Source organism: Leopardus geoffroyi, chromosome B2 (genome assembly GCF_018350155.1).
Source record: "Leopardus geoffroyi isolate Oge1 chromosome B2, O.geoffroyi_Oge1_pat1.0, whole genome shotgun sequence".
NCBI lineage: Eukaryota > Metazoa > Chordata > Mammalia > Carnivora > Felidae > Leopardus > Leopardus geoffroyi.
The window spans coordinates 145,371,568-145,395,686 of NC_059332.1; the positions used below are offsets into that span (position 1 = coordinate 145,371,568).

The window sequence follows — 24,119 nt, forward strand, 5'->3', positions numbered from 1 at the left end:
CAGACAGATAGGGGTGAAGCGGGCACAAGGAGAAAAAGAGTCCTTACCACATCGGTCCCTGGGCAACAGGAGACACCCCACCCTTAACAATGAACTCCTCTCTTATGCCCACTTTAGTTGGTTCTGTTCCTGTTTACTACTAGAGAGTTAGGGTAGAGAGAAATTTCTTCCATGAGTTGACACTGTGCTAGTGGGCATAAGCCTCTAAGGCAGACCTCTGAGAAGACATTCTGTGTTTGTTTCTTGCATTGGTTGCCCTTCTCTGTGATCTGAGAGGCATATGGCTACAGCAAATTCAGTATGAGTGACTCACAAAATCCCATTTCATTAGCATTCTCCTGGCTGCTTTCTCCTGCACAGAGTGAAAAGTGTAACCTTACCCACATCACATTGAATAAGAAATGACTTTCTGTTTACTTTTAGGATTCCATGATACTTTGCATGAGCACTTGCCGACTCCAACGTGAAGATCAGTCTGCAACCACCAAATATAGCACCATTCTCCACAAATGGATCTTAATAATAATATAGAAAGAAAGTACTGAAAAGTTCTTTGTTTTTCATCGGTGTCTTTTTGGAATTCTCATCCATCTTGTACTGAAGGTAGAAACCTAAGCATTATGTTTCAGCACCTCCCTCTTGCCTTCCTTCCTTCCATGAGGTCCATCACCGCAGCCTGTCACATAGGACTTCTACATGACTCTGGAGTCAGTCCGATTCTTTCCACATCCAGTGGCACCTGCACCAGGGCCACTCAGGCAAGCTGGTGCTGTGCGTGGGCGGGCTGCCATGCTCTAACAACCCCTTCCTGGCCTCCCCCTGCCCCTCGACGCTTGCCCCTTTGCAATTGCCTTCTTTTCTCCAGCTGGAATGAATAAATACACAGCCAACCCTGCCATTTCTCTTGTTTGAAGCCTTGAAGATTTCGATTTCTCTTTGTGTGTTTAAAGAGGCTGAAGCCTATTACAATGGCAGGTGCAGCCTAGCCTGGCCCCGCCCACCTTTCTGGGCCTTCTCGCTCTGATCTGGCCACCCTGGTCTGCTTTCCATCCGTCAAACCTGTTCTGTTCTCTTCTGTCTCCAGGTTTTATCTCAGGATGTTCCTTTTGTCAGGACTTTCTCCCTATCCTGCCCCACTCCTTCCCTTTCTTCCACCTCTTATCTCAATCAGTAATTATACAGCTGCATGTTTCATGGATGCCTGTAGCCCCCACTGAACCGTGAGCTCCATGCAGGGAACAAGCTTCTCTATTCCGTGAACTCGTGTCCCCCTTTGACTCAAACAGAGCCTACAACGTGTAAGATGCTACTTCCTATAAAATGGACATGATCATAATATCTGCTTTATCTGGTATTCTAAGGGAACACTTTATAAAATATATAGTCCTAATGTCTGTTTTTACTCAGGGGATATAAATTATGTCTTACCATTCAATAAGCTGGAAGAGTTCAACATATTTCCCCAAAATGTGCCCATGAATAATTTTTAATGACAATGAAAGCCCACTTCAAGTTAAGGGGGAATTATTTTCAGCTATTTGTATAACTTCTTAAATAATACAGTAATTAAATTATCCATTTCTACATGAAATAAAAACAGCAAGCTTAATAGGGTATTTTGTATAATATGAATAATTAATATTTAAAATTTAGAAATCTATCTCCTCACAATGTAGTTATAGTCTCATAAAGAAAATATATTCTTAAAACAATAGCTAGATGTTTTCAATTCAAGGTAGTTTGAATTAAACCCCTCGGGCATCAAAATGACTCTGTAGTCTTTTCTAGAATATTATGTCAAACATTCTGAGCACATACTTTATTGGCATCTGAAAAGCAACTTCAAATGTTTCCTTTATATTCAAAGTCCTCTAAAAAAAAAAAAAAGACTCCATTGCTAAGCTCTGACAAATGTGCCTGCTACCACGCTGGGTTCCTTCACACACACACAATTCACAATTATAAGCAATTTTGTAAAATGCACGCCATGTTCCCTGGAGAATTCCTTGGGGTGGTTAAATATTTAATTGGGTAATTTTCTGAAATGCTTATGATTTACCTGAGTCTCATTTCAGTCTCCCTGGTAAACAGAATATCCCTGCCAGTGGTTATTATCCCCCCAAAGGCTTCCAAAATTGTCAGGGACCCTCTAACTTTCCCAAAGCACATCGTAGGACTTGGGGTGGAGATATGGAAACTGAGCCACCTGTGTCAACCTTCTTATTTAAATGACCAGGTGGGCTTCCTTCTTTTCCCAGAACGGGGTTTTCTGGATTTGAGGCACAGTGGAAAATGAATAGCAGGACTTTTAAATTTCTTCATGACTTAACATTGCATCTTAGCTGGTTGCAAATCTCATTATCAGCTTTACAGCTGTTTTCCTACCTTGATTTATTGTTATTTTTGGATCGGAAAGAAGAATGGCAAGATTGTAGCCTCGAGGTTTGCTTTGGAAAATAAAGTTTGAATTTAGCTGCTGTTGATTTATACCCGGTGTGCTATACTTAGCATGAATGTACAGTTAAGCATACTTTATAGGTAATTACTCCTTCTATCGATATGAAGCAGCTGTGCATAGCCTAGAATAATACCCAGTTTTTGAAACAGTACCTTCTAAAGTGGTATATTAGGTAAATAAATTCTGATGATGGTGGTACTATTTCATCCAACAAGAGATCTCACTCCCTCTGAACCCACATCTTTTACTACTTGCCTAGTTATATATGAACAATAAAAACTCACCAAGACCAGATTTACCTAAAGTGAATAACAGAAAGTAAACAGTCTCTAACTGAAATGAGTTCAAATTAAAATAGAGAATAAAAAATCCAAAGGAAAAAGTGATGGGAGTTGTTTTAGAGAGTCAAGTGCCCAAATTCTTTTCCTTTTAGGTCCTACTAAAAAAACATTCTATAACACAGTATTTTAATATAACAAACTCAGGTTTCCCCTCTATGTCAATTATATAGGGCAATTAAAATTTGGTCTTTACCATTTTTTAATTACATTATTTAAATTCACAATACAAAGTATGTGGTTCTTTTATTTTACTCTTCAAAAATACGCAGAAGAAAACTAAATCATTTTAAACAAAATCTCTGCTATGGCTTGAAGACTAGAGACCCTCCATTTTGCCTGGTGTAATCTTGGTAAGTATGGAAACGGGACCCTCAGCTCATGGAACAGATACAATCTGTGCATACTGTCACTGTCCACATATTTCCTTCTATATAAAATAAGCCTTGATATGTCATATGAACCCCTCCCCATGGTTCCACGCAACACAGTTTGAGAACCACTGATCTAAAGACACCACACAGAGACTGAGATGTTAGTGTATCTTCCATATCCATTAGCTGGTACTTGCTGATTTTACTGTCCGTTTGTTTTGTTTTGTTTTACTCTGAATCTGATAAATTTCATAGACGTAAATAGTAACTCTTAGTTTAGGGGCCAACAATCAAGGATCACAGCATTTTTGAGGTGGATGAGGTCCTCGAGATGAAATTAATTTCACGAATAAAAAATGGAGAGGAAAAATTAGTCTTGGAGTCTGGAAGACCTATGTCTGAATTTAGCTTCTGAGAGCCTTAGCTTTTTCACTTGCAAACTGGGATTATTAATATTGACCACATGGAAGAATCGTTTCCAAGCTTAAACAAGTAACATATGCAAAAAAAAACCTCCCCAGTACCCAGTAGCTATTAAGTGATTTGCCAAATTAACTAGCTGTACAGACAGTGGTTGAGTCACAACTAGTCTTACAACTTCCTGTTCACCACTATTTCTATAATAGCCATCTAATTTGAGAAACAAATATAAATTAACTGAAGAATGCAATTTATTGTAGGTCCCAAAGAACAAGTTGTAAGCAAACTGTTACCATTTGCCTTATAACAATCAGTGTGTTGAAAAAAAAAAATTACAGCCAGACAAAGCTAAACCCTTAACTGTTTCATTTCTGATGAACCTTTAAAGATAGAACAAAGAATTTATAAATTACAACACAATGGAGAAGTAAACACTGTTAGAAGTCACTATTTTTTAGGCTATTAAAATATTTTAGGGCTATTTTTTAGGCTACTAAAATATTTTAGGTCTATTTCTTAGGCTATTAAAATATTTTAGGGGTGCCTGGCTGGCTCAGTCGGTTAAGCATCTGACTCTTGATTTCAGCTCACGTCACGATCCCAGGGTCATGGGATCCAGCCCCACGTCAGGCTCTGGGCTGACAGTGCGGAGCCTGCTTAATATTCTCTCTCTCCCTCTGCCTCTCCCAGCCCCCCAAAATATTTTAAATTATGTTTCGCTAGAGGTCACTGCGTGTACAAATGACCCTTACGATGTTGTCTTCTTGGAGGGTGGGAGTGAAGGGAGGTGGGAGGGGCCTGAATGTGCTACCAACAGAAGGGGCACCCACACCCGGGTGTTGGGGGGTGGGTAGCCCCATCCAGGAATATGTCTCCAGAGCCTCCCTGTTATCGCCGTCTTTGGTGATGGCATTTCTGAAAATGAAATGTACGTCTGATATGTGTTTTCTATTAAGGTGTGTCAAAAATTTACATGTTTCATTAAGTTTTTCTAAATGACTAGTTTCAAAGAATGGATGGATGGATGGTTTTCTTTCTACTTTGTTCAGATCTAGTCTATTTAATTAAGGTGTTTTCTTTTTTTTTTTTTTTTCACAGTATGAGTTATGTTTAAAAATCATATAGGGGCGCCTGGGTGGCTCAGTCGGTTAAGCGTCCGACTTTGGCTCAGGTCATGATCTCGTGGTTTGTGAGTTCGAGCCCCGCGTTTGGACTATGTCCTGACATGACAGCTCGGAGCCTGGCGCCTGCTTTGGATTCTGTGTCTCCCTCTCTTTCTGCCCCTCCCCTGTCCATGCTCTGTCTCTCTCTGTCTCAAAAAATAAATTAAAAACATAAAAAAAAATAAAAAAAAAATAAAAATCATATAGGGAAGTATTTATATACATAGTATTTGAGTATATTTCTGGTATTAGAAATGACTGAACACTAACGTGTTTCCTAAGGGAAGTTATATTATTCTTTTGGAGGGATAAGGCTTTAAATGGGCTGATTTAAAAGAAGGCTGAATTTTAGCTGTTTTGGATGCATCGAAATAGGTTAAAACTGAAAATATCAGAGTGTGTCCCATACAGTAGGAAATTAAGGTTTTAAAATTACAGGTATATTTTATACATTTACATGGCCTATTTAGAATACAACACTTTTGAGAAAGGGATTAAAATTTATATTAAAAAACTAGTGAAGGCGGCTAATAATGTTATCAATAAAAGAAGAGAACTAATAAAGATAGGCTCATTAATGCAACTATTTATATTCTTACATATATTTATAAAAGACGACTTTGGAAAATCTTGCTATATAGAATGAATATAATATAGAAATTTTAATAAGAACTCCTATTGATAACTAAGTACTTTTTATAGCATTATATTTATGTAACATTTTATACTTCCTATAATGTTAATTACTGACTCGAAGGAATTATTTCCACTATACGTTAACATGCTAATGAAGAAAATGTGAAAAAAAGGGTTTATTATTTTTTTTATTTTTAGCCATGAAACCTTAATTAAACCTAAGGTTCAGCTTCAGGTTTCCTGCTACAATTCTAAGTATCTGGAATACGTTCTAAAATCAGGCCCTATAATTGGTGGCGACCAGAAGTTATCATATAGAGAATACTTATTCCATATATGTGTATTATATAGGAACTGTTAGTCATTTTTACATCCAATTTCATTTAATTCTGAGCTCAGATTTATTTTCATTATAATTTTTTTAATGTCTTATTTGTTTTTTGAGAGACAGAGACAGAGTGTGAACGGGGGCGGGGGGGGGGGGCAGAGAGAGAAGGAGACACAGAATGTGAATCAGACTCCAGGCTCTGAGCTGCCACCACAGAGCCCGATGTGGGGCTCAAACTCATGAATCATGAGATCATGACCCGAACGAACCATGATCATGAACCATGAGATCATGAGCCAAAGTCGGACACCTAACCAACTGAGCCACCCAGGCGCCCCAGACTTATTTTCATTTTAAGCGAGAAAATCAGCTCAGTGTCTGATAAGCAAATCTGGAGTTGGATAAGCACCATCTAACTGCAAAGTTAGTACGTGGCCCATGATCCCTGAGTCATGGATGTGCAACTGAGTCTACCACTTGGGAGCTGAAGCATTAACCCTCCAAAAGAAGACTTTGATGCAGACTGCCAAATGTCTACCTAATTCTTTCCTCTGTCCCTAGGCATTTATCTAAACTTCATTTCTCAAGTTCCCTTGCAACATACAAAGCTGAATGGCTGTGGCCCAGCCAATGGAATGAAGAGTTGAGTGCTATATGCAGGCTGGGGTTTATCAGAAAGACACATGTCTTCATTTATTATTTCTTTCCCCTCTGCCAGCTGGACCCTGGATGTGGGGATCGGTCTCACCATGAAGACAGTGATAAATTCCAATGGGATACCAAAGCCAAAGGATAGGAACACCGCTTTGAAGAAAATCACTCACCTGCCTGAACACTGCTCCCACCCCAGGCACAAACCAAGCTACATTTGTGTGTGAGCCATTATATTTTGAGTTCTGTTGGTTAAACGGAACAGTTTGGTCCATAATAACCAGTAAAAATGTTTTCAGAGGCTCTGCTTCATGACAATCCATGTGGGAAAACCAAAGACCAAGACAGGGCTGCAAAGGACATTCTAACCACCTCTACCTCAAAGAAGATTATTCTATATTTACTCTTACAAAGGAGCGAAAGTTCAGCAGACCCTTCCCTAAAATGTTTGTTAGCAAGTCCAGATTTTAAAATTAGACAATCAGCAAAAAGTTCCCAGTATTCCGGGGTACCTGGGTGGCTCGGTCGGTTAAGCACCTGACTCGGCTCAGGTCATGATCTCACGGTTCGGGAGTTCAAGCCCCACATTGGCTCACTGCTGTCAGCATGGAGCCTGCTTTGGATCCTCTGTACCCCTCTCTCTCTGCCCCTCCCCCATTTGTTCTCTGTCTCTCAAAATAAACTTAAAAAAATAAATATTAAAAAAATAAATATTAAAAAATTCCCAGCATTCCTCAGGTAACAAGTGTTGATATACACTTGTATCTATATCATGTATATCATGATATATACAGTATTCCTCAGGCACACAAGTGGGGCATCAGCTAAGACCTAGTAGGACTGGGGGTCAAATTGGGGCAGAAGGGAGAACAAGACATATCTTCAGGGATACCCCGTAGCTAAACTGTCAAGGACCAGAACTTCTATACAGGGTTCATGTTCAATAGACCTTCCCTGAACTTGGTGATGCCATGTATTTGAAAACTATTTCAGCATCTAGAGGGTGGCTGTCAGGGACCCAACTGTGTTCCTCAAACGTTCATGTTAAAACCCTCAACCTTCAGTACCTCAGAACGTGACAGTATTTGGAGACAGGGCCTTACACAGGTGACTTAGTCATGGTGAATCCAGGCAGGTGGCTTCTAGTCTAGTCTGAGTAATATTCTCGCGTGAAGAGAAGATTACAGCACAGAGACAGACACTGGGGCTGCCCCACAGTGAGGCGACCCTGTGAAGGGGCAGCATGAGGGCAACCATCTGCGAGCCAAGGAGGAAAGCAAAGCTAAAGCCCCCAGAACCACAAGAAAAGAAGTTTCTCTCACGTAAGCCACCCGGTTGGTGGTATTTTTTATGGTAGCCCTAGCAAGCCAATACAGAAGCCAATTTCAAAAGCACTGTTCCAGGTGAACCTCAAGAAAGAGGCTTTCCTGGCAGTGGGAAGGGACAGGGGACATCAGATAAAGTAAGTCTGCTTCCTGGAGCATGCTCCTAGTCCCTGCTCCTTTTAGTATTTCTACTGATTTTCATAAGGTGTTTCTTTCTGTAAACATGTAAGTCCAGGGGCGCCTGGGTGGCTCAGTCGGTTGAGCTTCCGACTTCGGCTCAGGTCATGACCTCACGGTCTGTGAGTTCGAGCCCCGCGTCGGGCTCTGTGCTGACAGCTCGGAGCCTGGAGCCTGCTTTGGATTGTGTGTCTCCCTCTCTTTCTGCCCCTCCCCCTTTCGTGCTCTGTCTCTCTCTGTCTCAAAAATAAATAAACATTAATAAAAAATTAAATATATAAGTCCAAGACCAGTGGTTTCTAGTAAAGGTTTGAAAAGCAGACAACATAAAAAATATTAATTTTCTAAACTCTGAGGTAGAGTCTGTGGTAGGACATAGAAGATGATCTGGCAGGCATTTGGATTTTACCAGAAATACGTAACATAACTGCTTGGTTCAGATGTTATATGTATTTATTTCCATCTTGACATTAGAATATTAAACCACTCCTCCCCTTGCTAAATTGGTATGCATTTAAGACACTAAATTGTTTCACTGTCCTGCTTAGGAACCAAATGATATAAACTCTCATGAATATGTAAATCAACCCCTCTAAGCACATTATTAATTATTTCAAAGATAGTTGGAGGTCAGCAGCTCATAGCAATTTCTATGCATGAAGTCTCATTAATACAAGACATCACACAGCGAGGAAGAATAAAGTTTTATCACAGTTACTGCTTGTGTGCACGCGTGCACGTGCGTGTGTGGCCAGATTAACATCTAGAACTGAACGCAGCACCCGCAGGCACTGAAGACAGCCTGTGGATGATGATGGAGAAGGGGTAAGTCATGAAGGAAAAGAACACCTGTTTGGGGCACCTGGGTGGCTCAGTGGGTCAAACATCCAACTTTGGCTCAGGTCATGAAATCACCGCTCGTGAGTTTGAGCCCCGCGTCAGGCTCTGTGCTGACGGCTCTGAGACTGGAGCCTGCTTCACGTTCTGTCTCTGTCTCTCTGCCCTTCCCCTGCTTGCGCTCACTCTCTGTCTCTCTCTCTCTCTCTCTCAAATATACAAAAAAAAAAAAAATAGAAAAAGAAAACACCTGTTTGAATCAGGAAATGCGGACTTGAACATCCAAAGAAATTTCTGTTGCAAATACACTTCAGTTTTCTTGCCCCAAAGGCCAAAACGGCTAGCTCCAGAAATCTGTAGCTCATAAAGATAAAGCACACTCTCGTTTTCCGAGACACTAGACAGCGCACAGAAGGTTTGGTCCCTGCGTCTGTAACTCTACACACTGCTGAGAGCCTCTTTGGCAGCTATAATCAGCTTTTTAGGTGGTTCTCAGCAACTGAAATGCTCTGATATAAGCCGTGTGCTGGCTGAGGTGCAACCAGCAGAAAATGTACTGCAAACCTGTGGATGGTGGTACAGAGAAGGACTGACAAATGGAGGAGAACATTTAACATAGTGAGCAGTGCTTTGTAAAATTCACAATATGGGTATAAGACTCTTATTCTCACCAAACTGCAAGAAAATTGATCCAACTTGCCTAAGTAACTCTTTCAGGGTCCCTCTTATCATTGGCTTTTATATCTCTGATTGTGAACTCAGAATTTATCTGGTGAAAAAGATAAAAAAAAAAAAAAAACCTGTTCACAGTGGATAGCAACTGAGATGAGGAAGATAAGCATAAGCAGCCTCCATCTAGTGCGATGAACAAAACATACGTAACAGAGAGAAGAATGGGCATCCAAAATACTGGAATACTTTGTACAGGTGTTCGAGTTTTCTGACCAGGGGCATAATGGGAATTTTGATGTTTCTGGTGGAGGAAACTGGGCAGAACATTTTCAGCATCAATTTGAAAGTTAAAAGTAGGCAACTGTCATTTTTAGGGGCGTATGTCCCTAGGCTGGTGTTGCTACGGCAAAAAGCAGGGAGATGAATATTACAAAAGGCAAGATAATAGTTGCATGGGAGCAAGAGAGAGGAGGTTGTGAGTGGGGAGGGGTACCCGAGGGGCTTCCGGGATGCTGGTGTTTCTTTGATCTGTGACACGATCCCAGGGGTTGTCAATAACTACAAATCTATGATACCAGAGTGGTTAAGCACTGTTGTGTATGCATAAGAGGTCTCGTAATAAATTTAAGAATGCATCAAACCATTTACAATGGTATACTTAAAGTCAATTAATATTCTATTGACATGATTATAATCCTTCCGGATGCAGGAGAGCACCCTCTGTACTGATAATGCCAAGTGCACAGGCTCAAAAATTGTGCTAACTGCCAATAAGGCCGGGGAGAGGAATTTGGATAAATACATTTTAATAAAAAGAAGCACAAAGTCTAAAGACCGTTGTTTTGAACCACTTTTGTCGCTATCTTGAACAATCACAGGCATTTTTCTAGAACTCTTTGGATAAGAATAAATTTAGGTTAAAAACGGTCTGCTTTCTCCTCCTCCAAAACAAAGGTAGAATGCTCTTTTCAAGCATTCAGGGTGGAAATAGGTGGAAAGAAACTATTTTTGCATTCTCTGCTGGCTACCGAAAGCATTCCCACCTTGCTTCTGTTTTTCTAAAATGTCATTTTATTTTTAACCACTTAATAAGTTGCAAGAAAAGATGAAAGGCAGCTTGGAAAGGAGAAACCCAAGCAAAGTAAGGATGAAGGCATAGTTTCCTTGGGCATGGGGTTCCTCCTAAAGATACAGGAAGACTTGCTGGCAGCATTTCTAATTGGTGTGCAGATTCTCTTCGTCTGTAAAACCCTGAAGACTCACACGCACATCAAACAAATGTGGGAGTCCACTGTCCTCACTGAGTTAGGCAGCATTTCCAAGAGGAAACACAGGACAGTAGACAATGCCTGTCGATCTAGCTAGAATGAGCTCCTGGACACCACCGGTTCTGTCCTACAGCTCTTTTTCTGGTCCCTGTCCATGGACAGTCATTCCCTATGACAGAGCCACTTGACTGAGAGTTATTCCTGCTGCGTGCGCGCACACACACACACACACCCTCATGTGGTTAGGTGTGGCCATGTAGCTCAGGTGTAATAGGTGATGTGCCCCATTTCCAGGCCTGGTGTCCAAAAACTCCAGCCTGAGGCTCCCACCCTCCCTGCCTCTGCCAGCTTGGACTGCAAGAAAAGGATCTCGTGGGGATTCAGAGGCCACTGGGGGTGACAGAAACACTAGGTGGCAGAAGACAGAATCTGAGTCCCACAATGATATCATGGGGCAGAGGTGTCACAGCTGACCCACACTGAATCATGACGTGAGTGGAAACCTTGATTCTGTGATTTCAGTGTTGTTTTTTTTTTATTAAAAATTTTTTTTTAATCTTTATGTTTGAGAGAGAGAGAGAGAGAGAGAGAGAGACAGAGTGTGAGTGGGGGAGGGGCAAAGAGCAAGGGAGACACAGAATCTGAAGCAGGCTCCAGGCTCTGAGCTGTCAGCACAGAGCCCGACGCGGGGCTTGAACTCACAAACTGCAAGATCATGACCTGAGCTGAAGTCGGACTCTTAACCGACTGAGCCACCCAGGCACCCCATCAGTGTTGCTTTTGTTAGAAAAGGTATACTACTATTCTGACTTTCATACATTCAAATCAAAGACAAACTGTCAAAATTTCTAAATCACCACCCCCTCCCTGCAATAAACCACAAAGTTTAGCATTAATCTCAGAAAATTCCTAAATTTGATTTAGTTTCAATTAAAGAAAGAAGATCAGCTTTGGACTGCAAGATTATCAGCTTCTTGAATCCTGGTGTTGCCATTTTCATGCCATCTATCACAATTATTCAAGATCTGGGAGCTAGGAAGCAAAGGGGCTGTGTATTTCAGAGTTGGACAGATATAGAGACAATGTGTGTATAAATAGGTTTCTAGGCAGTTTGTTAATATTTTAAAGCTCATTTATAGAGTGCAAAATTGCTTTTTAGAAAAATATGAATTTACATTCTTGCCTGTTTTTGAATGTATGTCCATCCATGTTTTATTTTAGGCTTTAAATGAATAATTCTTTAGCAACTAATTATGTTAAACTTTTAATGTGTATTGATCATGCACATATCTTCTTTGGTGACCTATCTTTTAATTTATTTCCCTACTTTTCTGTGTGGTTTTAGTAATTATATTGAAATGATTATGTGTGTGTATTTGGAAGAGCAATGATCGAAAGCCAAAAGAAAACATATTTTGATTTTGTGCTTAGCTCCCCAAATAGCTATCCAGAAACCAGCCTTGACTCTGTAGGCATCAAGAAGGTCTCTGTATCCCAAAAGGACCAGGACAATCTGCCTTGTGCCTCATGTTGCCCACAAGGATGCTAAGGGCCCTAATGGACTGCAGTTTCTGAGTGGACATATTACATAGAAAGGAAATGTCATTCTAAGGTATATAAAAATGGGAATTACATGAAAATGTGACCTGGGAGGAGAAGAGTAACAACAAACAGAAAGCACTGAGGACACAGTCGGGGATGCAGCTGTACCTGGATGGTGTCAGTACAGCCAGTGGCCATGGTAATGGCATGTCCCAGAGAAACCAGGAACGATGCCCTCGGACACCCCAAGGCTACAGGAAATCCATGTTGCCAGGGTCCATAATGGACTAGGGGCGAATCCGTTCTACATGGTCTTCAGCATGTACTTGTAGAACAGCACTCCAAAATAAATCAACCTAACTTCACGAAGCTCCATTCAGTTGTGTGAGTGATACTCATGGTTAAGAGCAGATGAAAACAGTGCTTTGGCACTTCAAAATAATTTCTAGATGGAATTCTCATAATAGCAGGTACAGAAGAAAAGATAGCAAATATGTCAAAATAATTACGGAGTTTCTCCCAAAGCCCATAGTTTCATGCAAGAGTTTCTCAGAGGCTCTGGATATAGGCCATTTTGGCTGGGTTTGCTGATCTTATTTTCAACTTCAACGTTTATTGAAAATCCTATGCTGGCCGGCAAATCAAATCACTCATGGACAAAACAGGCAAGGGCAGAGGGAGTATTTTTGTGCTTATTAATGCTACAGTCTCCCACTGAAAATACCTTGTTGCTTGTGGAATGCTCACCCCCACAGTAGTTCTCAAACTCTTCAGCGGGGGACTCTAACAAATACTGGGGGCCATCCCAGAGGTTCTTTTAATTGGCCTGAGGCATGGATGAGCATTGGATTTTTTTTTTTAACTTTGTTTTATTGAAGTGTACATCCAGGGTTGAGAAGCACTGTCCCTAGAGGGAAGCAGGGTGGGAGAATGGAGAGAATCTGGAGCTTTGGGGTCAACCACACCTGGATGGAAGCAACAGCTTGATTCCTCCTGTGATCCTGGGTACCTAATACTAAGGCTTTCCTTCTTCCTCTGAAAAATAAGAACAATTCCTACTTTTCAAGTTTGCTGTTGGTTTAAATATGGAAAGAGCGCTAAAAATTTGGACACTCTTCCCTTGACATTCTTTTCCATAGAACTTTCAAAATAGTACTTTAACTGTGGTTACCGGCTTCTCTACTCATACAATGTTTAAAAACACACATTCTAGAGCCACAACTAGCTGGCACTGAACACCAGCTCTGTTATTCATTAGCTGTAATACCGTGTGCACTTTAATTAGCTTCTGTGAGCCTTAAATAATTCGTGTATAAAATTGGAAGAATGACAATATCCATTTCAATAGGTCTTTGGGGGATTACATGGATGCATGTATGTAAGCACTTAGAGCAGCACCTTATATACAGTAAGTAGCCAGTAACAGTCCTAATCATTACTTATTTTCTACTCTCAGGGAAATAAAATTCAGCATCCCACTCTGACAAAGCATAACAAAATTTCTGGTCAAATGAGAAGCTCACACAAAGGAATCAGGGTTTGTGCCCGAAAGGGTTTTACACCACTTTTAATTGTCTGTCATCGTAATTATGATAATGAAAAACGTTGGTTCATTGTTGACTAGCCATACCTTGAAGAATGTATATGTCTAAAATTGAGCTTTGAAAATGTTTAGTTCAGTGATCTTGACAAAGGATTGAAAGACTATGGGAAAAAAGAACATCTTATGAATTCGTGGTAAGAGGTATTAGACACTTATATAGAAATGTGAACTTATACAGAGACTCTTAGCAAAACATTTGACGTGTGGGTTATTTAGCAATAGAAATAGATGTTTTGTCTAGCTTTTCTGTGGCTTCTATGGGACCAGTGTAGTTTGAAAAATAATTTACCAACGGTGCCTAGGTGGCTCAGTCGGTTAAGTGTCCAACATTGGCTCAGGTCATGATCTCGAGGTTCACGAGTTTGAGACCCACATCGGGCTTTCTGCTGTCAACATAGATTCTGACTTCAGATTCTGTGTCTCCCCTCTCTCACTGCCCCTCCCCATTCTTGCTCTGTCTCTTTCTCTCTCTCTCAAAAAGAAATAAACATTTTAAAAAATTTAAAAAAAAGAAAAATAGTTTACCAATTCAACTTACAGCCTCTATTTTTTATATAAAGTTTGTAGTACCAGAAAACTGATCTCATTTTCCCCCCTCATAACATCACTATTCAAACACTAGCGAGTGGTTTGTTTCCCGGGCTCTGGAGATAACAAATGATGGATTTGGGGGAAAGACTGTTTTGTATGGATTGTGGGAGGGTGAGGAATAAAGTGCTGTATTTGACTCAAAGAGTGGAAAAGCACTCTTGAATAGTGCTGTGCATGAGATACAGATATCTGTATCTGACAGTGATCTGTATCTGTACAGATATTGGATGTAGCTTTGGCTTTTTGGTTTTGTTATTTTGAGAGAGAGAGAGAGAGAGAGAGAGAGAGAGAGAGAGAGAGAGAGAGAATGAGTGGGGGAGGGACAGAGAGAGAGGGAGAAAGAGAATCTTAAGCAGGCTCCACACTCTGCATGGAGCCCAATGTGGGGCTCAATCCCAGGACCTTGAGATCATGACCTGAGCTGATGTTAAGAGTCAGACACTCAACCGACTGAGCCACTCAGGCACCCCTTCGTGTTAGCTTTGAATAATACCCATGCCATCCTAGTGGGATAATCCATTCCAGTTTGCAAGCATCAGAAAGTCCTTTGGCCTCTGCCAAAGTAGAAACACAATCACCAAGCAAATACGTATCTACCAATGAATCCACCCTATTTCCAGTTTCATGCAGACCCCTGAGATCAGAAAAGTCAAAGAGTGATTTAAAGCTACGGATTCCAGTGCCAGTGTAACCATCTCCTGTGGTTAGAGATGAACTTTGTCACTGAAAGGAAGTGGTGGCTTTACGAATACAATGCCCCTTGATTATATGAATAAATCTTGGATTAATTTTCTTGGGAAAACCATAATCTAAAAATGGCTAGTAGCCACCATGGGGGCCTGAAACCATTTTACTAGATTTCAAAATGCCATGGTGGAAAGATATTATTTTTATTAAAATGTTTTATTTATTTTTGAGAGAGGGAGGGAGAGAGCGAACGAGCAAGCAGGGGAGGGTCAGAGAGAGAGGGAGACACAGAATCTGAAGCAGGCTCTGGGCTCCTAGCTGTCATCACAGAGCCCGACACGGGGCTTGAACTCAGGGACTGCGAGATCATGACCTGAACCGAAGTCATACGCTTAGCCAACTGAGCCACCCAGGTGCCCCACCATGGTGGAAAGATAAATGGACAACTCTTCAGAGAACCAACAATATTCAGTCAAGTTAAAACCATGAGCAATAAAAGAATAAGCGTGCACGCGCGTGCACGCACGCACACACACACAAGCTGAGCTTCCAGAAACTTCTAATCTTCCAAAAACCAAAGGTAACACTGGGGCCTTTGAGGGTCAGGCATTCTACACAAGACTGTTGAGGTCAGGAAAGAGCCATCAAGGAAATGTTCAATGGAACCATGATCAACATGAACAGCAATACACCTTCTTTGCCAAATGGATCTGGCATAGAATTTGAGCCTTGCCTGAGTAATCCAGCTGTCATAAAGCTGACCTTTCAATGCATTCTTAGTTCCATTGTGGAATTAGCCACCATTTTTGCTTGTCATACACGGTATTAAGTTTTATTTACAAGATTTATAGGCATTGACATAACCTTTTAATTAACTCCACCATGAAAGAACAGCATGCCATGGAAACAGTATGAGTTCAATCAATTCTGTTTTCTGATAGTCTGCTATTTTTATCCTTAGTTTGAAAAGCCTTGATTTTCTATTTCTGTTTTTTCTTTACTAGTTTATTTTATGTGTCTTGTGTTACACTCCATGAATCAAGGCAAAGTCAAATAAACCAAGGGAAAAAGATGGTCAGATAGATGGACAGATGTATACTGCTCGGTAAATGGTTGATTTATGCACTGGACTATAGGAAACACCAACCTACAGTTAAAGAATGTCCGAACGTATGTTCCTCTATGAACACACACATATATGTGCAAATAAATCACATATACTGTCTGTAGGAATACTTACATAGCATGCTTACATAACAACTGAGTTAACAAAAGCCAGTATTCATTATGTGCTTGTGGTCTTCAGCATTTAATGCAAAGGCACTCTATATGGCATTATTTTAATCCATCCACATAACCATGTATAAAATAGTTGCTACTGTATTATCTCCATTTTAGCTTAAAATGAAACAAGAGACATACCAAGGATAAGTAACTTGCCCTACATTACGAAGGTGGTGAATCTCCAAGCCAGGATTTGAACTTGGCTTCTCTGATTCTCTATGTACACTTCAGGATATGTGCAAAATTATTCATTGGTTTATGGGGAGGTAATAGTAAGACTTATTTAGGTCTTTAAAATGTGAAAAAATTAGTCTTTACTAGGACGTAACGTGCTGGCTGATGCTGGAACTTCTCATACCCTGGTGTGTGTATATCATGTTATGACCTGCAAAGAGGGTGTCTTGAGGGGACAGTGGGAGTCCTAAAATGCAGACTCTTAGAGAGTCTCTGTTGAGCAAGGTTCAAAACAATCCAGTTTGTTTCTTACAAAATAAAACAAAAATTCTGTAATAACATTTGAAAGCCTCTTTTCATCTAATATGAGGAACACTTATAATCTGAGTTCACAGTTAAAAAAAAAAGGCTGAAATAATACATGACAATATTGTGACAAACTGAATTGTAGTTTGTAATAAGCACTTTTGAAGATATGTATTAAAACATTGTTGAAGACATAAAGAAACAAGTACTGAAATGAATTATACAGCATAGGAAGTTTACTACACAGTTGAAAGTCATTAAGGTTGTTTGTAACTTGTCTCAGCTTGTGGTTACTTGCTACTTCTCTTTTTTCCTGGTTTCCAAAGCTCATTAAAAATCAAAGAATAGGAAAACTTTACATAAAAATAGGTTAATTTTAGCTTCCACATTATTGTCCGTGCACACAAAAAAATTGAAAGACAATATCATTTAGTTCAACCTGTAATGTGTGACCACACTGGTGGCCCAGTCAAATTCATTCAGTTCACTGTTATGGGGCTGGGGCGTGGTGCCCAAGTCTGTGAATCCAGCTCTAAAACGCACATCCCACACAGGACGCTAGCCCTCCAGTGGTTCCTTATTGTAGGTAACAGTCAATATTGCTAATGTGTGGAGATTAGTACAGGCCTATGCATCAGTTTTTATAAATACCTCGTTATCAATAGGTTTGCAATTCAAATATCTTTAGATATTTTTGATAACTTTCAATCATCAAGAACTGCAGACAATGTGTGTTTCTCTATTCTGGATACATTGTCTTTTAATAACAAAATCCACAAATATGTAGCTTTCTCCTTCTTGATGTTAAACATTAAAAGAGGTGTTAGGGAAGGTAAGTTGTTGGTAGTGAGTGGCATTTAAAAAAAGAAAAGCAAGGTTTTAAGGAGAATTATGTTTAAATAACAGGTGATGAGGTAGATACACTCACAAAAATTATTTAAAAGGGTTCCAAAGAAAAAATCCAAAGTAGCAAGAATTACGAGAAAAACCTAGAACAACTTGTCATGCTAGAAAGCCTGGTTAATGTGTACGAGGGGAGTGATTGCACAGTTTTTTTTTTTATTTTGTATGTTCGAAATTTCCTACAATTAAAATGCTTTAAAATTTAAAGCTACATGAGAAGTAAACTAACTTTTAGAAGTGCCTTGAGTATGAAGAGAAAACATGAAAATGGATATTCCATGCTACATGGTTTTGTGAAGGAAGAAAGTTTATCAGTACAAAATTATCCCATGAAAAATAGAATCTTTCAATCTGAAAATAAATATTTCACTAACTTTTGAATGCTTTTGTTAAAAATATAAAAGTCCAAAACCTTTCAGTGAGTTTTCCTTAATATACTGATCATGCATTATGTGAATCTTAATTGATAAACATTGCATTATTGGCAAATACAGTCAAAAAATGAGTATCATAATTTACAAAGTCAACAATGCAATCAGCTTCTTCCATTTGGAAATGTGAAATACTTTTGAGTTATATTTTTCAGCTTTGATCAAAAAAACATTAAAACTAAGTACCGAAATAAGTTAAACTTAAAATCTGACCATTGAATCAAGGTATCACAATTTCAAACCACAATTTTCAAAATCAGTGAAGCATATTTACTCACATTGCAATGATTATATATATATATATATATATATATACGTATATATATATAAATATATATATATACGTATATATATATATATGTATATATGTATATATATATATATGAATGAGGTACAGACCCCTATCTCATTCCATATATAAAAAATAATTCAAAATGTTACCAATGGCCTAAGCATTAAAGCTAAGCTATTAGAAGAAAACATGGGAGTCATTCTTCAGGACCTTGGTTTTGACAATGGATTCCTACCTTTGACACCAATAGCACAAACAACAAAAGAAAAAATAGATAAAATGGATTTCTTCAAAATTAAAAACTTTTACGTATTGAAGGATATTATCATGAAAGTAAAAATACAACCCACAGAATAGGGAAAATGTTTGCAAGTCATATATCTGATAAATGTCTATTATCCAGAACACATAAAGAACACTTACCAGTTAGCAACAAGACAAACAACCCACTAAAGAAATGGGCAAAGGTCTTTGATATTCTCCAAACAGAAACGCAAATGGTCAACAAGCATACAAGAAAATATTCAACATCATCAGTCATTAAAGAAATGCAAGTCAAAACCACAATGAGGTACCACTCCAAATTTAATAGTATGGCTATTAAAAACAAAACAGGAAAATAACAAGTGTGGGAGAGGATGTAAAGAAATAAAAACCTTTATAAGTTACTGGTAGGAATGCAAAATGGTGCAGCAGCTATGGAAGATAGTTTGGTAGTTCTTCAAAAGATTAAATATAGAATTAGCATATGACCTAGCAATTGCACTCCTGGGTATACATCCAAGAGAAATGAAAACATATATGCACACAGGAACAAATACACAAATGTTTTTGGCAGCATTATTCAGAATAGCCAAAAGGTGAAAACAACACAAATGTCCATCAGCAAAGAAATGGATAAACAGTTGTGGTATGTCCATATAATGGAATATTAGTCATAAAAAGGAATGAAGATATATGCCACAAGTTGGATGAACTTCAAAAACATTATGGTAAGTGAAACAAGGAAGACACAAAAGGTTACATATTGCATGATTCCTTTTATATGAAGTATCTAGAATTGGTAAATCCACAGAGGAAGATGATAGTGGTTGCCAAGAGACAGAGGTGAGGGGAAATTGGGAACGCTTACTTAATGAATGCAGGGTATTTTCCCGGGATAATGAAAAAATTTTGAAACTAGAGATGGGTGATAGTCATCACATCACATTGTGAAAACAGGAAATGCCACTGAACTGGACACTTGAAAATAGTTAACTGTATGTTATGTGAATTTCACCTCAATAAAAAAATACATGTAACAACAGTAATATGAGTAAAGAATGTTCTTCAATGTTGAAAGATAAAAAAAACCTGAAAATATTAAATATTTCAGCTTTATCTCATTCTTCAAAATCCTTTAAAATATATGTTTTTTCATATATATGCGTATGTGCTCAAAATTTTTAGCAATAAGGGTATACAATTTGAAAACGTGGATAGGGCTGCTCTAGATCCATGGTAATCTGTCACTTGTAGGGTGAATCCATAGACATACTTTGTGCACTTTGTGCATTTTCCAGTTCAACATAACTCCTGCATACCTTCGTATTTTATATTTTTGTGATGCAAACACTGTTTCTTGCTCAGCAGGGATCAAATAGATATTTGAATTTTCAACCCCTCGGCGGGGGATTGAGTATCCCTAAGATAGTCTTGCATCAATAGTTCTTCCGTTATTAATTAGCATTAAAAATGGAGAAGAAAAACGTACTAGACTTACCCACACACGGCAGAGAGTAGCCCAGCTGAGGGTCATGGATGAACTGCCTGTCGTTAAGTCTTGTCACACAGTATAAGTAGAAACAGTCTAAGCAAATCACGTGGCGATGGTTGCACTGGAAAACCAGGACAGGGCTCCTGCACGGAAAAATAAAAAAAGAAAAGGAAAACATTTCCTCTAGTACTTCTAAGAGTCGAAAGGCAACATGTGCTTTGGGACACTTTGTAATCCTATCAGCTTGCTTAGAAAATGCTCTGTGTAGACACCTGCACTGCTCACCATTGAGCACATATGTGTCAAAGCTGCACCTTAAAAATTGGAAACATTTCATTAACTATACATAACATTGATTTTCCTAAATTTATATTTTTATACTAACATATTTACCAAACTGCTGTTTAAGTCTGAGCTCAGATATAACCTCTTTCTAGATCATCTTCTAGAAGCCTCATAATTCCCAATTCACCCATGAATCACCCCATTTATACATTTTTTTATTGATACAAAATTACATCATACTATTGATATGCTTCTCTACCGACTGTGATCTCCTTGAAAGTAGATACTGTGCTTAATTTAAATTGATATTCTCATAGTACCAGGCACGGTAAGGTTTAAATAAACGTTCCTTGAATTGTATGTTGATGATATATAAAATCTGAACTTCCCAAAAGCCAAAAGAAAAATTACCATGGTGCCAAAGTGGGTATGTTAAACAATCACTCATATTTCATTGGCAAGCAGAAAAGTAGAATTTCAAAATAAAAATGATCTAGCACAGATTCTTTCCTAAAAGATTTAGTCTATCGTGCCATCCCTACTCCACCCAAACAGCCAATTTATTAAATCAAGGTTAGGAGCTTACTAATAAATTGATATATGAGTTCTAAAATCTTTGGATTCCCTTAAAATGCTTTATAGGGGAAAAATGCCCCAAATAAGCATGTATTTTTGCTAACAAAATGAACCACATTATTTTATAACCAAAAGAAAAAAGCAGAGAGGGAGAGAGAGAGAGACAAATTGAATTAATTTCACATCAGCCCCAAGGCCATTTTAATAGTAAAAAAACAAAACAAAACAAAAAAAAGACACACACACAAAAAAAACCACTGGAGTTTATCTAGATAAGCCTATTCTCTGTGTAATGACAACAAAATACAAAATAGTTTTTTTTATTTCATACACAATTCTTAAAAGACCTCAGAGCTCTTCAAAAGCCCTTTCCCCAGAAAAATTGGTATTAAACATTAATATTAGTAACATGTAATTTTCTTAACAATTAAAAGGTTTTCAAAATTCTGCTTTCCCACTTATTTCAAAACAATATCTAATACAAAACAAAAAAAATAACTTGGTATTTTAATGTCATGGATCAACAGGGCAATGGTCATCATAAGCTGGGCAAGGACGTTCCTAAATGCTTTTATGTGCTTCTATTTCTCATCTCTGAACTACTGCAGTCCTTTTGGGGCTATCATTTCCATTCCCAGAGCCTTTTTCAATTAGGCATTGACTGTGTTCTGAACTTTCAACCTCTTCCCTTCTAATAACATTCTGCTGGAAGATGATAAAATATAATACCTTCTCATTTCTATCACGAGTCAGACATACACACATGCACAAGGGCACACACACCATATTCACTCTGTGTGACCCTATAGAACTGCCGTGTTCTATGTTCTCCTCATGGCTAAGTTCTATGAAAAATATTCTCCATTCTGGTCTTAGCAACATGGTCGACTAAGCCTTTAGAGACGCTCAATCTGCTCTCAACACATGGAAGCACTGGAGAAAATATTAGAACATTCATAAAAATGTTCCTCTATATAACAAGGTTAAAAAAGAAAGCTTAGCAATTGCCCGGTAGAAGAAATAAAAGGAAAACTTATAAAGCCAAAGCAGTAGGAACATGAACTGTTGGCATAGTGTCCCAGAGCAACATTAAGGTACGTGGTAGCCACTGGTCCAGGAAGGGAGTTCTTTTCCATCCCTATTAAGGAAAAATGGAGAGAGTTTTGTTCCATGTGTGGACAATATATTTATGGATTTGTCCTTCAGTTAAAATATGGCCCCAAACTGCTTAGACCGTGTGGACAATCCACAGAACATCAGCTGTTCTCCTTTACTGATGGCATCCTACCATTTGGAACAGATTGGAAAGGAATGGTGAATACATGAGAGGCCATGCTGTGAGGTAAACCCTGTGCAGATTCAAGAGCCCACCATATTAGGAAAGGTTTTAGAGGCCCAATGTTTGGGGCACGGAGGGCACACTCAACAGACACAGTAGTGCATCTTGCCCCTCCCTCTACTACTGCAACTACACACACACACACACACACACACACACACACACACAGATACAGCAGTACAAGGACAATCACAGGCCCTGTGGAAACATAGGCTCTAGGCCCCACAGAGTGAAACACATCGTCTTGGGGACATAGGAGGAATCTTGCGAAAAATTACAGCCGTACTGGTTCACTTCTGCCTTCTTGAATTGAGATATAGGCGGGGAGCTGAACAGACCAAACCAAAAGGACTAATTGATCAGAACCATCAGGATGCAAAGAGCTGGGGAAGAGTTCATAGGGTATCTGGGAGATGCACTGGCACATTTCATGGCACTGCCCTCTGGAATTGTAGCGGCAAATGGACAAGGCAGCAGTTAAGTCAGCATTGAGAAGTGCATGGTGACCAGGACCTGAGAGACCTTAGGATTTACCTGTTGAAGCAGGTGATATCAATAACCTTTATTATTACAAAAAAATATAATAGAGTCAGCAGAAAGGGCTTTAGAGAATGTTTACCTTGAATAAAAAGTATGAGAAATGAATGCAGGTAGCAGTAGTTTACCAAACAGTGAGAAGTAAAGGAAACAAGATATAAAAATGTGTTCAGCTTTGGAAGTGAGGACAGATCACTAAAGTTCATTAAAGAGAATCCCTTCCCAGGCACAGGGTGTATATATAAGTGACACCAGAACTACATGTGTGGTTTTACATGTCCATTTTGGAAAAAAGAAAAAAAAAAGAAAGAAACTTACAAGAGTTTCAGGGAGTGACAAGTATAGAGAAGTCACTCAGGCATTCTGTCACTATCCATACGGAGTGAATATATATATATATATGGAGAGGGAGAGAAATATAGAATATATTTATATATATTCTATATATCTATATAATGTCTATATAATATATATATCTAATATATATCTATATAATATATATAGAGAGAAATATAGAATAAACATGTAGAAAAAATACATATGTTGATGAATAATGTTATAGATATAGATGTAGATAGTATATGCCCATATTCATGCAGAATTATCAGTCAGTTGGAGTTCTTGATACAGTTTTGAGGTAAGATTGTCCATCCCTTATCAATAATATTTCTAGTTATAAAAAAAGAAATTTCTAGTATTTATGAAAAAGTTAGGTGAGGAATAAGCATGCCACCCATAGAAACATTATTGGATTAATCATCTGAGTCATCTAAGAAAAGAAGTGAGGATCATTTCATGGCTGGAGGGACTACATAATTAACTTCCTAAGTATGAGGCAAAAGAGGACAGTGGGAAAAAAAAAAAACACTAGTATTTATGACCACCCCCTTTGGGTTAGGTACTTGCTAGGAACTTCTCAAACGTTTTTCCATGTCCTCCTCCTATAATAATCTGCCCCCACTCTATCACACATCCTGTTCCTCTCTCTGCCTCCAGCTTTCTTCCAGGTCTTTTACTCCTGGGCTCGTGCTCTTTGTCACTCATTCTTCTAGTATAATACTAGCCTTTATATTCAAATCAAAATTCCAAACTTCAAGGTCCAGTTCAAGGTAAGACCTCTAAGGAACTTTTCCTGGAGCTTAATTCTTCACTGATTTTTCTCTTTT

At 38.8% G+C, this 24,119-nt stretch overlaps 1 protein-coding gene across 3 annotated transcripts in view; it reads right to left on the minus strand.

The window, feature by feature from the left end:
* PRKN (parkin RBR E3 ubiquitin protein ligase) overlaps positions 1-24,119 on the minus strand; it is a 1,352,534-nt gene that overhangs the window by 407,355 nt on the left and 921,060 nt on the right. For all 3 annotated transcript variants that reach the window (XM_045500229.1, XM_045500228.1, XM_045500230.1), the window contains one exon: positions 20,223-20,359. In XM_045500229.1, coding sequence (XP_045356185.1) covers positions 20,223-20,359 — 137 coding nt within the window. The remainder of the gene's footprint in view (positions 1-20,222; positions 20,360-24,119) is intronic.